Source organism: Thamnophis elegans, chromosome 9, assembly GCF_009769535.1.
Source record: "Thamnophis elegans isolate rThaEle1 chromosome 9, rThaEle1.pri, whole genome shotgun sequence".
NCBI lineage: Eukaryota > Metazoa > Chordata > Lepidosauria > Squamata > Colubridae > Thamnophis > Thamnophis elegans.
In genome coordinates this window covers 6,530,270-6,542,942 of record NC_045549.1, presented here as the reverse complement: position 1 = coordinate 6,542,942, position 12,673 = coordinate 6,530,270, and the positions used below count along the sequence as shown (strand labels likewise).

General features: G+C 43.8%; 1 protein-coding gene across 1 annotated transcript in view; it reads right to left on the bottom strand.

Moving 5' to 3' along the window:
• The window catches only part of ADAMTS3 (ADAM metallopeptidase with thrombospondin type 1 motif 3), a 95,143-nt gene that overhangs the window by 45,587 nt on the left and 36,883 nt on the right, over positions 1 to 12,673 (bottom strand). The window contains exons 3-5 of the mRNA XM_032224308.1: positions 7,548 to 7,738; positions 5,856 to 5,939; positions 1,997 to 2,153 (exon numbers count right to left, since the gene is read on the bottom strand). Coding sequence (XP_032080199.1) covers positions 1,997 to 2,153; positions 5,856 to 5,939; positions 7,548 to 7,738 — 432 coding nt within the window. The remainder of the gene's footprint in view (positions 1 to 1,996; positions 2,154 to 5,855; positions 5,940 to 7,547; positions 7,739 to 12,673) is intronic.

Here is a 12,673-nt window from a genome sequence, read left to right as displayed (position 1 = left end):
CCCTCTTCTTTGTGGCAACCCCTGAGATATTGGAAGGCTGCTATCTGTGCTGCTACTAACACTGCTACTTCAAGGACTTGTTCAGGCAGTTGTGAGGAGACAACGCTGACTCAAAGCACAATATACCCTCTCAAAACATCTTCAACAGAGCATCACGAAGTGCTTATGTTCATGGCAAAATGAGCAGTTTGGAACGCACTCCTCTCGGCTTGCCTCTTTGAGTTTAACAAGCTCTCAGCTGAGAGGATTTATTCTGGCGGTCTACTAAAGCGCCCTACAGGTGAAGCCCACTTGTTCAAAACCGCTTAAGGTTGCACCGAGTTCTTTGGAGCTGTTCTTATCGGGGGGGGGGGGGGGGGCATTCCACAAGCCTTCAATGGGAATCCTGTTTCATTTCACCCTTGTAACTGAAGAGTTCTTCCCAGCTTCTCAAAAGCCAAATTTCCTCAAAGAATATCTCAGGCCGGGAACTCAATGTTTACTTGTGCTCACTGCTGTGAAGAGTAAGGGCGGCCTTAAGTTGCGCTTAACTTTTGGCAACTGCCGAAAAAAGCCAGCACGGTTCTAGGCTGCATAAACGGAGGGATAGAATCAATAATACGTGAAGTGTTAGTACCACTTGGTAAGGCCTTGGTAAGGCCACACTTGGAATACGGCATCCAGTTTTGGTCACCACGATGCGAAAAAGATGTGGAGACTCTAGAAAGAGTGCAGAGAAGAGCAACAAAGAGGATTAGGGGGCTGGAGGCTAAAACATATGAAGAACGGTTGAAGGAACTGGGTATGCCTAGCTTAATGAGAAGAAGGACTAGGGGAGACATGATAGCAGTCTTCCAATGTCTCTGGGGTTGCCACAAAGAAGAGGGAGTCAAGCTATTCTCCAAAGCTCCTGAGGGCAGGACAAGAAACAATGGATGGAGACTAATCAAGGAGAGAAGCAACTTAGAACTGAGGAGAAACTTCCTGACAGTTAGAACAATTAATCAGTGGAACAGAAATTGCCTCCAGAAGTTGTGAATGCTCCAACACTGGAAGTCTTTAAGAAGATGTTGGATAACCATTTGTCTGAGTAGGGTTTCCTGCCTAAGTAAGGGGTTGGACTAGAAGACCTCCAAGGTCCCTTCCAACTCTGTTATTCTATTCTATTCTTTTCTATTCTATTCTTTTCTTTTCTATTCTTTTCTATTCTATTCTACTCTATTTGTTTCTATTCTGTTCTGTTCTGTTCTATTCTATTCTAGACATGATAGCACTCTTCCAATATTTAGGGAGCTGCCACAAAGAAGAGGGAGTCAAGCTATTCTCCAAAGCACATGAACGCAGGACAAGAAGCAACGGGTGGAAACTAATCAAGGAGAGAAGCAACTTAGAACTGAGGAGAAATTTCCTGACAGTGAGAACAATTAATCAGTGGAACAGAAGTTGCCTCCAGAAGTCATAAATGATCCAACACTGGAAGTCTTTAAGAAGATGTTGGATAACCATTTGTCTGAAGTGGTGTAGGGTTTCCTGCCTAGGCAGGGGGTTGGACTAGAAGACCTCCAAGGTCCCTTCCAACTCTGTTATTCTATTCTATTCTTTTCTATTCTATTCTACTCTATTCGTTTCTATTCTGTTCTGTTCTATTCTAAACATGATAGCAGTCTTCCAATATCTCAGGGGTTGCCACAAAGAAGAGGGAGTCAAGCTATTCTCCAAGGCACCTGAGGGCAGGGCAAGAAGCAATGGGTGGAAACTAATCAAGGAGGGAAGCAACCTAAAACTATTGTTGGCTGCGGAGTCCTACATATGTCACGGACACCTGGTTGAAGAAGCCTGAAGAAAGCTGAGGCAAAGGAGATGTGCATAACCCAGGGTGAACATTGCAAGGTGCAGAGCGCCTGGGATACTATGGGGGAGAAGTCGCCCGAATTTTCCAAAGGCTGAGCAGCTCTTCATACTGAAAGCTGAAGTGGGCTTTGAAGGAGTTGTGAGTGCATAGTTGTGCACGCTTTACCTTGCATTCCGGCTGGTCCAAAATCTTGCCTAGTTAGAAAGATCGCGTGATCGTGATGTTCGGAGTGACTGGGGTCTGTTTTTTGTTGTTGGTATGCCCAGCGACACACGTTCTCCAGGCTTCTTGATGGGTTTCCTCGTTCAATTAGGCTGACGGACTAGAAAAATAATAATAATAATAACAACATGCAAACAGGTTATAATATAAACCAATCTAATGATTAGCTTAGCATCTTCCTTCTTCCCTTCCCTTCCTTTCCCTTCCCTCCCTCCCTCCCTCCCTCCCTCCTTCCTTCCTTCCTTCCTTCCTTCCATTTTCTAAGGCAAGACTAGAACTCATATTCTCCCACTTTCTGGGCTGGTGCCTTAACTACTAGGCCAAACCGGCTCTTTTAAGCCATTTACATTTCTTGATACAAATACCAGAGAATATTTGTAAGAGTTGAAATGAACTTGCTTGTTTTCTTGCTGGCACTGAATGATGCTGCCTAGTTTGGATGGATGGACGGATGGACGGACAGATGAATGGATACATAAATGTATGATTAATAGATGGATGGATAGAAATAATGATAGATAGATAGATAGATAGATAGATAGATAGATAGATAGATAGATGGATGGATGGATGGATGGATGGATGGATGGATGGATAGATAGATAGATAGATAGATAGATAGATGGAGAGAGAGAGAGAGATGAAAGATAGAGAGATAGAGAGATGGCAGATAGATAAATAAATAGAGACAGAGAGATGATAGATAGATAGATAGATAGATAGATAGATAGATAGATAGATAGATAGATAGATAGATAGATAGATAGATAGATAGATAGATACAGAGGGAAGATAGATAGATAGATAGATAGATAGATAGATAGATAGATAGATAGATAGATAGATAGATAGATAGATAGATAGATAGATAGATAGATGATAGATAGAGACAGAGGGATGATAGATAGATAGATAGATAGATAGATAGATAGATAGATAGATAGATAGATAGGGATGATAGATAGATAAATAGAGAGAGAGAGAGAGAGAGAGAGAGAGATGGCAGATAGATAAATAAATAGAGACAGAGAGATGAGAGAGAGAGAGAGAGAGAAAGAGAGAGAGAGAGAGAGAGAGAGAGAGAGAAGACAGAGAAACGATATGGTAGATGATAGATGATTGTTTTATTTTTGGGGAAACACGGTAGTAGAGATAGATTGATAGATAAATAAATAGATAGATAGATGATAGATAGATAGATAGATAGATAGATAGATAGATAGATAGATAGATAGATAGATAGATAGATAGATCTATCCTAGTTTAACTATTGTCCTCATGAAGAGCTGTTGGAAGTTCAATGATGGAAGGGCAAATACAAAATAAAGAAATCTCATTTTTTTTCCCAACCAGCAAGCAGAGGCCTTCATATAATGCTTTTAAGGCACCATAAACGAACGAAATTTACGGCTAAGAACAACTTCATCCAAATCCCATTTTCTGCAACATTCCAGAATCTAATTGGTCTTCTTATCTCATGCGCCTAAGTACACATTGATTTGTGTGAACGGCCCCCCTGGAAAAGATGGCTGCTGTCCAGGATTGCCTCAGGGTTTGTTTTACGGAAAACATTTTGTAAGCATAGATTTATATTTGGAAGGATCATATTTTCTGCTTCAAACTCCCCATTTTTAAAACACAAAAAAAAACAAAAAAAACCCCCAAACCCTTAGATTTGCTTGTTAAAGCTACGTATGGCAAACTTTTGCAGGAACCATGAGCTCAACTGTTTATATTCCTTCAGAAAATAAGGAGCTGTGGGTCCCTCAACGGGAACAAACATCTCGTGGGGAAGACCGGATATTCAACTGAAGGGAAAAAAAGCAACAGCCGTTTTGCTGGGATTCCAGATTTTTTTCCCCATTTCTCAAATGACTTTGAGGACATTGACCACTAAAATTAATACCCGCACTAACACACTGTCTTGGAAAACCCACAAACATACTGTGTACATACGCGAGGGTTGCCTTGCCAATACAAAAGCACAGAGTAAATATTTACTAGCTAATATTTATTAGCAAATATTTATTGGGTGGAAGTCACCCAACCGCCGGATGCTCTGATGCTAAATAATGTAGCGATGTTGTAAAGGAATAATTGACAATAAAGGCCCGCATAGCAATATGCACATTTATTTCTCCACCCAATGTTAGCATCCAGGGTTTGGGTTTTTGGTTGGGTTTGGTTTACTGGAAGGTAAACAAGAGGCAAAATGTATATATTAAGGAAAAGAAGGACTAGGGGAGAGACATGATAGCAGTCTTCCAATATCTGAGGGGCTGCCACAAGGAAGAGCGAGTCAAACGTGAAGTGTTGATACCACTTTATAAGGCCTTGGTAAGGCCACACTTGGAATACGGCATCCAGTTTCGGTCTCCACGATGTAGAAAAGAATGTGGAGACTCTAGAAAGAGTGCAGAGAAGAGCAACCAAGAGGATTAGGGGACTGGAGGCTAAAACATATGAGGAACGGTTGCAGGAACTGGGTATGTCTAGTTTAATTAAAAGAAGGACTAGGGGAGACATGATAGCAGTCTTCCAATATCTCAGGGGTTGCCACAAAGAAGAGGGAGTCAAGCTATTCTCCAAAGCACCTGAAGGCAGGACAAGAAGCAATAGATGGAAACTAATCAGGGAGAGAAGCAACTTAGAACTGAGGAGAAATTTCCTGACAGTTAGAACAATTCATCAGTGGAACAGAAATTGCCTCCAGAAGTTGTGAATGCTCCAACACTGGAAGATTTTAAGAAGATGTTGGATAACCATTTGTCTGAAGTGGTGTGGGGTTTCCTGCCTAAGCCAGGCGTTGGACTAGAAGACCTCCAAGGTCCCTTCCAACTCTGTTATTCTTTCCTATTCTTTCCTATTCTTTCCTATTCTTTCCTATTCTTTCCTATTCTTTCCTATTCTTTCCTATTCTTTCCTATTCTGTTCTGTTCTATTCTATTCTAGACATGATAGCAGTCTTCCAATATTTGGGGAGCTGCCACAAAGAAGAGGGAGTCAAGCTATTCTCCAAAGCACACGAAGGCAGGACAAGAAGCAACGGGAGGAAACTAATCAAGGAGAGAAGCAACTTAGAACTAAGGAGAAATTTCCTGACAGTGAGAACAATTAATCAGTGGAACAGAAATTGCCTCCAGAAGTTGTGAATGCTCCAACACTGAAAGATTTTAAGAAGATGTTGGATAACCATTTGTCTGAAGTGGTGTAGGGTTTCCTGCCTAAGCCAGGGGTTGGACTAGAAGACCTCCAAGGTCCCTTCCAACTCTGTTATTCCATTCTTTTCTATTCTTTTCTGGGTATGTCTAGTTTAATGAAAAGAAGGACCAGGGGAGACATGATAGCATCTTCCAATATCTCAGGGTTCTTTGCCACAAAGAAGAGGGAGTCAAACTATTATCCAAGGCACCTGAGGGCAGAACAAGAAGCAATGGGTGGAAATTAATCAAGGAGAGAAGCAACTTTGAACTGAGGAGAAATATCCTGACAGTCAGAACAATTAATCAATGGAGCAATTTGCCTCCAGAAGTTGTGAATGCCCCAACACTGGAAGTCTTTAAGAAGATGTTGGATAGCCATTTGTCTGAAATGGTGTAGGGTTTCCTGCCTTGGCAGGGGGCTGGACTAGGAGGCCTCCAAGGTCCCTTCCAGCTCTGCTATTGTATTGTATTGTATTTGGATCATCCGATCGAAACCAAGCCATTATGTGTTTGGATTGGATCGCAAGATCCTGTTCTGTTGACCCATAAAAACCGTTCCCGTGCAAGAGACAGGTGAGCCCTCCACCTGGTCTATTTACCTTGGCGTAACCTAACATCATCATGCGAACCAGCACAACGTTTATGTGGACACCCAGGGATTCGTCGTGATAAATTTCATTCACCTAAACAGAAGGAAAAGAAAAGGAAACAACAACAAAATCTTACTAATGAGACAGTCAAGAAAAACATGGATTGAAGACTCCACGTTGATTGATTGATTGATTCATTCATTCAATGTCTCTAACAGCCCATCTCAATCAATGAGACAAGGCCCAATCTGTTGGATAGAATTGGACAGGTAGAAATTCTTAGAAAAAGAAACAGTCCCTCGAGTAGCAATTTGCAGTCTGCGTCAAATAGAAGGTACAAGTTAGAAATCCTTGCGTAGATGTATTTTTTTTTCTCTACAGGGTAAAATGATCGTTGGCTTATGTGGGTCTCAAGGCCTCAGCCATCAGCCAAGGTTTACTTGTCTCTTTTGAGATTACAACCAGTTGTTCCAGTTATTTGCAGGAAACTTCTAAAGTAACTGGAGATACCAACTTTCTTTCAGCCAGGACCAACATTGGAGGCCACCAGTAGATGGAGCTGAAACAAGCAGGGATCCTGAGCCAAGCCTAAATGTATGGAAGTCTCATTTTTTGTATTTTCAACACTTCCTTCCTTCCTTTTCTTCTTCTTTCCTTCTTTCTTTCCTTTGTTCTCTCTATCTCTCTCCCTCCCTCCTTCTTTCCTCCCCCATTTCCTCCCTCTCTCCCTCCTTCTTTCTTTCTTTTCCCTTCCCTTCTTCCCTCCTTCCCTCCCTCCTTCCTTTCTCTATTTTCTTTTTCCTTCCTTCTGTCTTTCTTTCCTTCCTTCTGTCCCCCGCCCTCCCTTCTTTCTTTCTTTCTGTCTTTCTCTCTACCTCCTTCACTTCCTTCCTCCCCCTCTTTATTTCTTTTCCTTCCTCCCTCCTTCCTCCCTTCCTTTCCTCCTTCCTCTCTCTCCCTCACTTCCTTCCTCTTTCTTTCTTTTTCTTTCTTTTTCTTCCTTCCTTCCTTCCTTCTTTATTTCTCTTTCTCTTTCTTTCTCTTTCTCTCTCCCTTCTTTTCCTCCTTCTCTCTTTCCCTCCCTCCCTCCCTCTTTCTTTCTTTCTTTTTTCTTCTTTCTTTCTTTCTTTTTCCTTCCTTCCTTCCTTCCTTCCTTCTCTTTTTGTCTCTTTCTTTTCTTTCTTTTATATGTCACCCATTTCATGCAACCCTGGTTAGCTTACAAAATGACAAAAGCCAAAATTCAATATTCAAAATCATTTCTCTGAAACTCTCTTGTTTTTTTCCTTTGCTTTGTTTGGAAGGCCTCTGTTCATTCCCTAAAATTATGTTTTCACAGCAACCACAACTTTTTAATTTGTGGTCTTTGGAGGCAACTTTTGCTGCTGAAACGCCGCTCTGTTGCTTAAAATGCAGCGTGGCTCTGACACTGGAAAATTGAATTACTCTGGAAAGAAACTCCCATTTTTGCATTTATTTGGTGCTAGCCACTCAGAGAGCGATCTTCTGACCCCCAATTCGAACCGCCGAACTGCCGACCTTTGCGATCGACAAGCTCAGCATCTTAGCCACTGAGCCACTGAGCCCTGCGTTCAATCCCCTGCCATTTTTTTTTCAAGATTATCCACGATCAGTTTGAGGCTTAAGTGACCGAGATCTTTTATTTCATCTAAAATCAAGACCAGAAATTTCGGCACTCACAATATTCATCAGGGTGAGAAGATAGTTCTGCACGTGTTCTTTGCCGTGGAATCGGACCACGGAATCATCCACGCCGAGGAGGACCTCAATATTGTAGTCGTTGTCGCCGGCGTGTCTCCGTCGCCTCAGCGTTTCGTTCAGGTCCTGCTGTATTCTTGCGTAGGCCGGCTCCAAGCTGAGGAGATCAGATTCTGAGTGAAGCAAAGAAACAAATCTAAGGATTAGAAGTTAATTACCATTATCCGCAGCTGGATTGCTGTTCTCTGCAGAGATTATCCCACAGATGTAATAGAGCAGTGATGGCTAAACTTTTTGACATCACGTGCCAAAAGCGGGGGGAGCACCAGCACTCTCTCTCATTCTTTCTTTCTTTCTTTCTTTCTTTCTTTCTTTCTTTCTTTCTTTCTTTCTTTCTCTCTCTCTCTCTCTCTCTCTCTCTCTCTCTCTTTCTTTCTTTCTTTCTTTCTTTCTCACCCCTCTCCTCCGCACACACACTGTTTTTGCCCTAGCAGGCTTCAGGCTTCCCAGCAGGGAAGCCTGCTGGGATAAAAAATTGACACCCTTTACCCCGCGTTTCTGGAGAACCTGTAGTAAAAAAAAATGCTTTAAAAGTTTTTTTTAAAAAGTTCCAAAGATCAGCTGTGCGATGTGCGATCATCGGAACTTTTTTTAAAAAAAATTTTTTTAGTATTTTTTGCTACCGGTTCTGCGAAGCAGTAGCATTTTTCACTACCGGTTCGGGCGGACTGGCCCGAACCGGTAGCATTTCACCCCTGCTTATTCTTTTTGCTGCTTATCTGGAGACCGTGAAGATTCAACAGTGCCTCAGATGAGGTTTAAGCACTTCCTCAATTGTGGGTCTTCCGAATGTAGGCCAGAGTGGTGTTCTCCGCACCTCTAATCATCATTTATTGGCTAGATTTTTATCCTGTGTTTATTATTTTATAAGTAACTCAAGGCAACAAACATACATTACACTTGAGGGAAGAATACCCCCCTCCCCCTGAAGAATGAAATATTTTGAGAAATATTAAAAGGGCAGAATATTGTATTTATTTGCCTAAAGGAGGAATGGAGAAACATGATCTTGGAGACAGGAAGAAAGACAGCCCCCCCCTTTCTTAATAGCCCCCCCAGCAGGTATTTTTTGCCCATTAAGAAAGACTGGGCCAGCTTATCCAGTGGTGGGACGCAACCCGTTTAACAACCGATTCGGTGAGTGACGCTTCACACCAACTATTCTCACCAACTTCTTTGCACCAGCTATGATTGTCGGCCATTTCTTCCCAGCCTGGCACATTAGCCAAATCACAAAGTGTGCAAAATCTAAAGCGTGCCCCCCGTATGTTTGATCAAACGCTTAATGAGCGTATTAAAAGGAGTTCAACTGTGGCTGCTGTGAAGTTCCCTCGCGTGCTTTTCTACTGAATTGCCTTTGGCTAAGTTGAATCTTTCTAGCTCAGAGGCAGCCTGAAAACTGTCGAAGTTGGACTGATTTTTGGAAATTCCACTGGGGAACGTGCTGTTGTGCTGTTTTAAGATGTATTACCATATTTTTCGGAGTATAAGACGCACATTTTTTTCCTCAAAAAAGAGGCTGAAAATCTGGGTGCGTCTTATACACCGAATACAGCATTTTTTTCGCCTCCCGAAGCCCCGCCCCTTCACCGAAATGGCCGTGCAGACCCTTATGGGGTGGGGGGTGGGGGTGGGTCACACGTGCATGCATGGAGGGCAGAGGGGAGCATGGAGGGGGGCGGTGCACCCTCCTGCACCCCGCTTTTGGTCCCAGGAAGCTTCAGGGAGGCCTGCTAGGCCCAAAAATGGACTGCGGGAATGAATGGGGTGCTCTTCCCTGTTGCCCGTTTTTGGTCCCAGGAGGCTTCAGGGAGGCCTGCTAGGCCCAAAATGTGGGTTTGCGCAGGGGGCAGGGTGTGTGTGGGGGCCTCATGTGCAATTGCATTATGGGTGTGGCCACATGCGCATGTGCTGTTGCGCACACACCAGTGGTGGGATTCAAATAATCTACCAACCAGTTCTCTGCCCTAATGACAACTGGGTAGGCGGGGCTCAGTGATCATGTGATCATGAGGGCGTGGACAAGTCAATGTCACTCAGGTCGATGGGCACTTCGCCTTAGTTGTTACAATGGTAATAAGGGTTAACCGGAGAGGCAGTTTCTGTAAGCAGGGCAATAAAGATGAGGCTAGAAACAACACCAGAATGTTTCCTTCCTGCCTTCCTCACAGGATTAGCCCTGTAAAGTGGGAAGAAACAAAATTATATTTCTTCCAACAACCGGTTCTCCGAACTGCTTAGAAAGTTACGAACCGGTTCTCCCGAATAGGTGCGAACTGGCTGAATCCCACCACTGGCACACACACACACACACACACACACACACACACTTTCGGCACATGAGGTTAGCCATCCCTGGTCCAGGGTCTCCTGCCTGAGGAGGGGGTTAGGCTAGAAGTCCCTTCCAACTCTATTATTCTATATTCTCAGCTCAATAGCCCCTTCAGTCTCTTTCCTTGGCATCCCCACATCAAACCCTGAGCTCTCCCTGAAACGCAGCATCACGAACCAGCGTCACAATCCGACCTCGGCAATTTTGCAGGCTTTAAAAATTGCATAAAAAATGCAAAAGCTGGGATAGCATGCAAGTAGGAAATTTGGAGCCTGGGTTCCAGTTTCTAAAAATTGCTGCCACCGGCCGAGGTTTTACTGGGCTGCAGTGGAAATATAGACTCGAGCCATCAGGACGGGCAGCTTACGAACAGGCCAGTTAGAATCAAAATAAAAAAAATTTAAAAATAAAATATAGCAGTCTATCCCACGTTGGCCGAGTGGGGTTTTGGCTGTCGTGTCCCTCTTTAAATAAGTGGCTTTTGTGGTTAGGAGAAAAAATGGAGATGCCTCTTTTTTCTCTCTGCGTGCCCAAGCAGGAAATATGTCAGAAAGAATTTTTTTTTTATTTCTTTTTTCCCCCCTCCTTCTTCCTATTCAACTACATATAGCCCAGCAGATTTATGGCGCAAAGGACACATGTTCTCAGTTTTCACCACATTGATTTCTCAAAAAAACAGTTTAAAAACCTGTTCTAAAGATTAAAAATAGCTTTGCGGCACTGGGAATGAAAGCGTCTGACAGTTAAACCGTTGTAGACCATGAAGGTGGATTCTTGGAAACTGATATAGCAGTGCGGGCTAACCTTTTCACCCACACTCATAATGCAATGGGTGTGCAAAAACCCCTCCATGTGCGCCCTTCCCCACACACACGGACAGTGACACCCACCCCCACTCCCCCGCCACCCTGCGCATTTGCCCCACCCTTTTTTTGGCTTCCAGGAGGTTGGTGCAGGAGGCGTTCCAAGCCCAATTTATGGGGCACACCCGAGGCTCCAAAATGCTATGTGAGTGCCCCCCCATGCATGCGCCCGATCCCCCCCCACATATGTGCATGTGTGCATCCCCAGATGCACCCGACCCCCTCCCCGCGCATGCACAGCAGAGATCCGAAGACCAGCTGGCTGGCGGGAGGTATGCGCACATGCGCCGCGGAGCTGGGCTGGGGCGACACCTGGCAGGTCCACAGAGAGGGCTCTGCGTGCCACTTGTGGCCCACGTGCTGTGATATAGCGTCGTTTACAGAAGGAAGGAACACCATAAAAGAGGGAAAGCGGGGAGCCATTCTGGGGGCTCCCCACCCCCAACCCTTGAGTATCCTCAGAATGAGATAAGGGGGTCGAGGGAATCCTGAGATCATTGGACACAATTTTTAGGTTTTCTTGAGACAGTGATATAGTAATGGATTGGTGCCATCTTCTTGGAATGTTCTGTTGATGGTATGATGGGGTTTTGGGGGTACTCTCTTGAGTTTAGGTTGTTAGGTTAGTTAGGGGTTTCTTGTAGACATTTGATTACCCAAACTAACATCAGCAGTGCTAGAAGAAGAGGGGGTTGGGAGGAGGAGGAGGAGGAGGAGGAGGACGACGACGACTCTACGGTCCTTGGTGCTCTCTGAGCTTGGTGGTTTCCTTGAAGACATTTCATTACCAAACCAGGTAACATCATCAGTGGTAGAAGGATAGGAGGAGGAGGAGGAGGAGGAGGAGGAGGAGGAGGAGGAGGGAGGACGACAAATATATCCATCTTCCTTCTCCTATTTTCCCCACAATAACCACCGTGTTGGACAAATAGAGGATGACTGGCTCAAAGTCACCCAGTCGGCGTTCATGCCAAAGGCAGGACTAGAACTCACTGTCTCCTGGTGATTACCCCAAAGTGACCTATTTGGTTTTCATGGCTAAGGTGGAACTAGAACTCACTGTCTCCTGGCAATTGGCCCTAAGCAATCCATCTGGCTTTCCTGGCTGAGGTGGGACTAGAACTCACCATCTCCTAGTGATTGGCCCCTAGCGATCCAGCTTGCTTTCATAGCTAAGGTGCGGCTAAAACTTACCGTCTCAGAAAGTTGCAGAAAAGAATTTTGTTTAACATCCTTTCCTACCAAGAAAGAGTCATCTGTCTCCGCTCTAAAAAGAAATTATTCCGTGAACTCTACGCACAACCAAACTTTCTGAATTATGGGTTCTAGTTTTTTACGTAGGTTCTTTTTTTAGTCACCAAATAGTCTATTTAGATTTACCCTACCAGCTCTTCTGCGTTTTTATTTAGGGCATTTTTTTGACTTGCCAAAGGGGAAACATTACTTAAATCGGTTTTCTTTCTTGGTGATTTAAAACTGGCCTTCAGTTTCACAACCGAAATAGATCCATGCTGGTTCTTGTCTGGTGGAACAAGGAGAGTCCTGTTGACTGGGAGCCTTTTAAACTGTGCCCCAAGAGAACACCAACTTCAAATCTACCTTCTATTAAATTCACTGCAGCTAACAACCAGGCATGCTCGGCAGTTAACTATTCATTCATTCGTTCATTCATTCGTTCGTTCATTCATTCGTTCATTCGTTCGTTCATTCATTCGTTCATTCGTTCATTCATTCGTTCATTCGTTCGTTCGTTCGTTCATTCATTCATTCACTTAGTCAGTCAGTCAGTAATTTTTCTACAGCTGCCCATCTCAATCATGACTCTGCATGGCTTACATTTTTTTTAAAAAAAA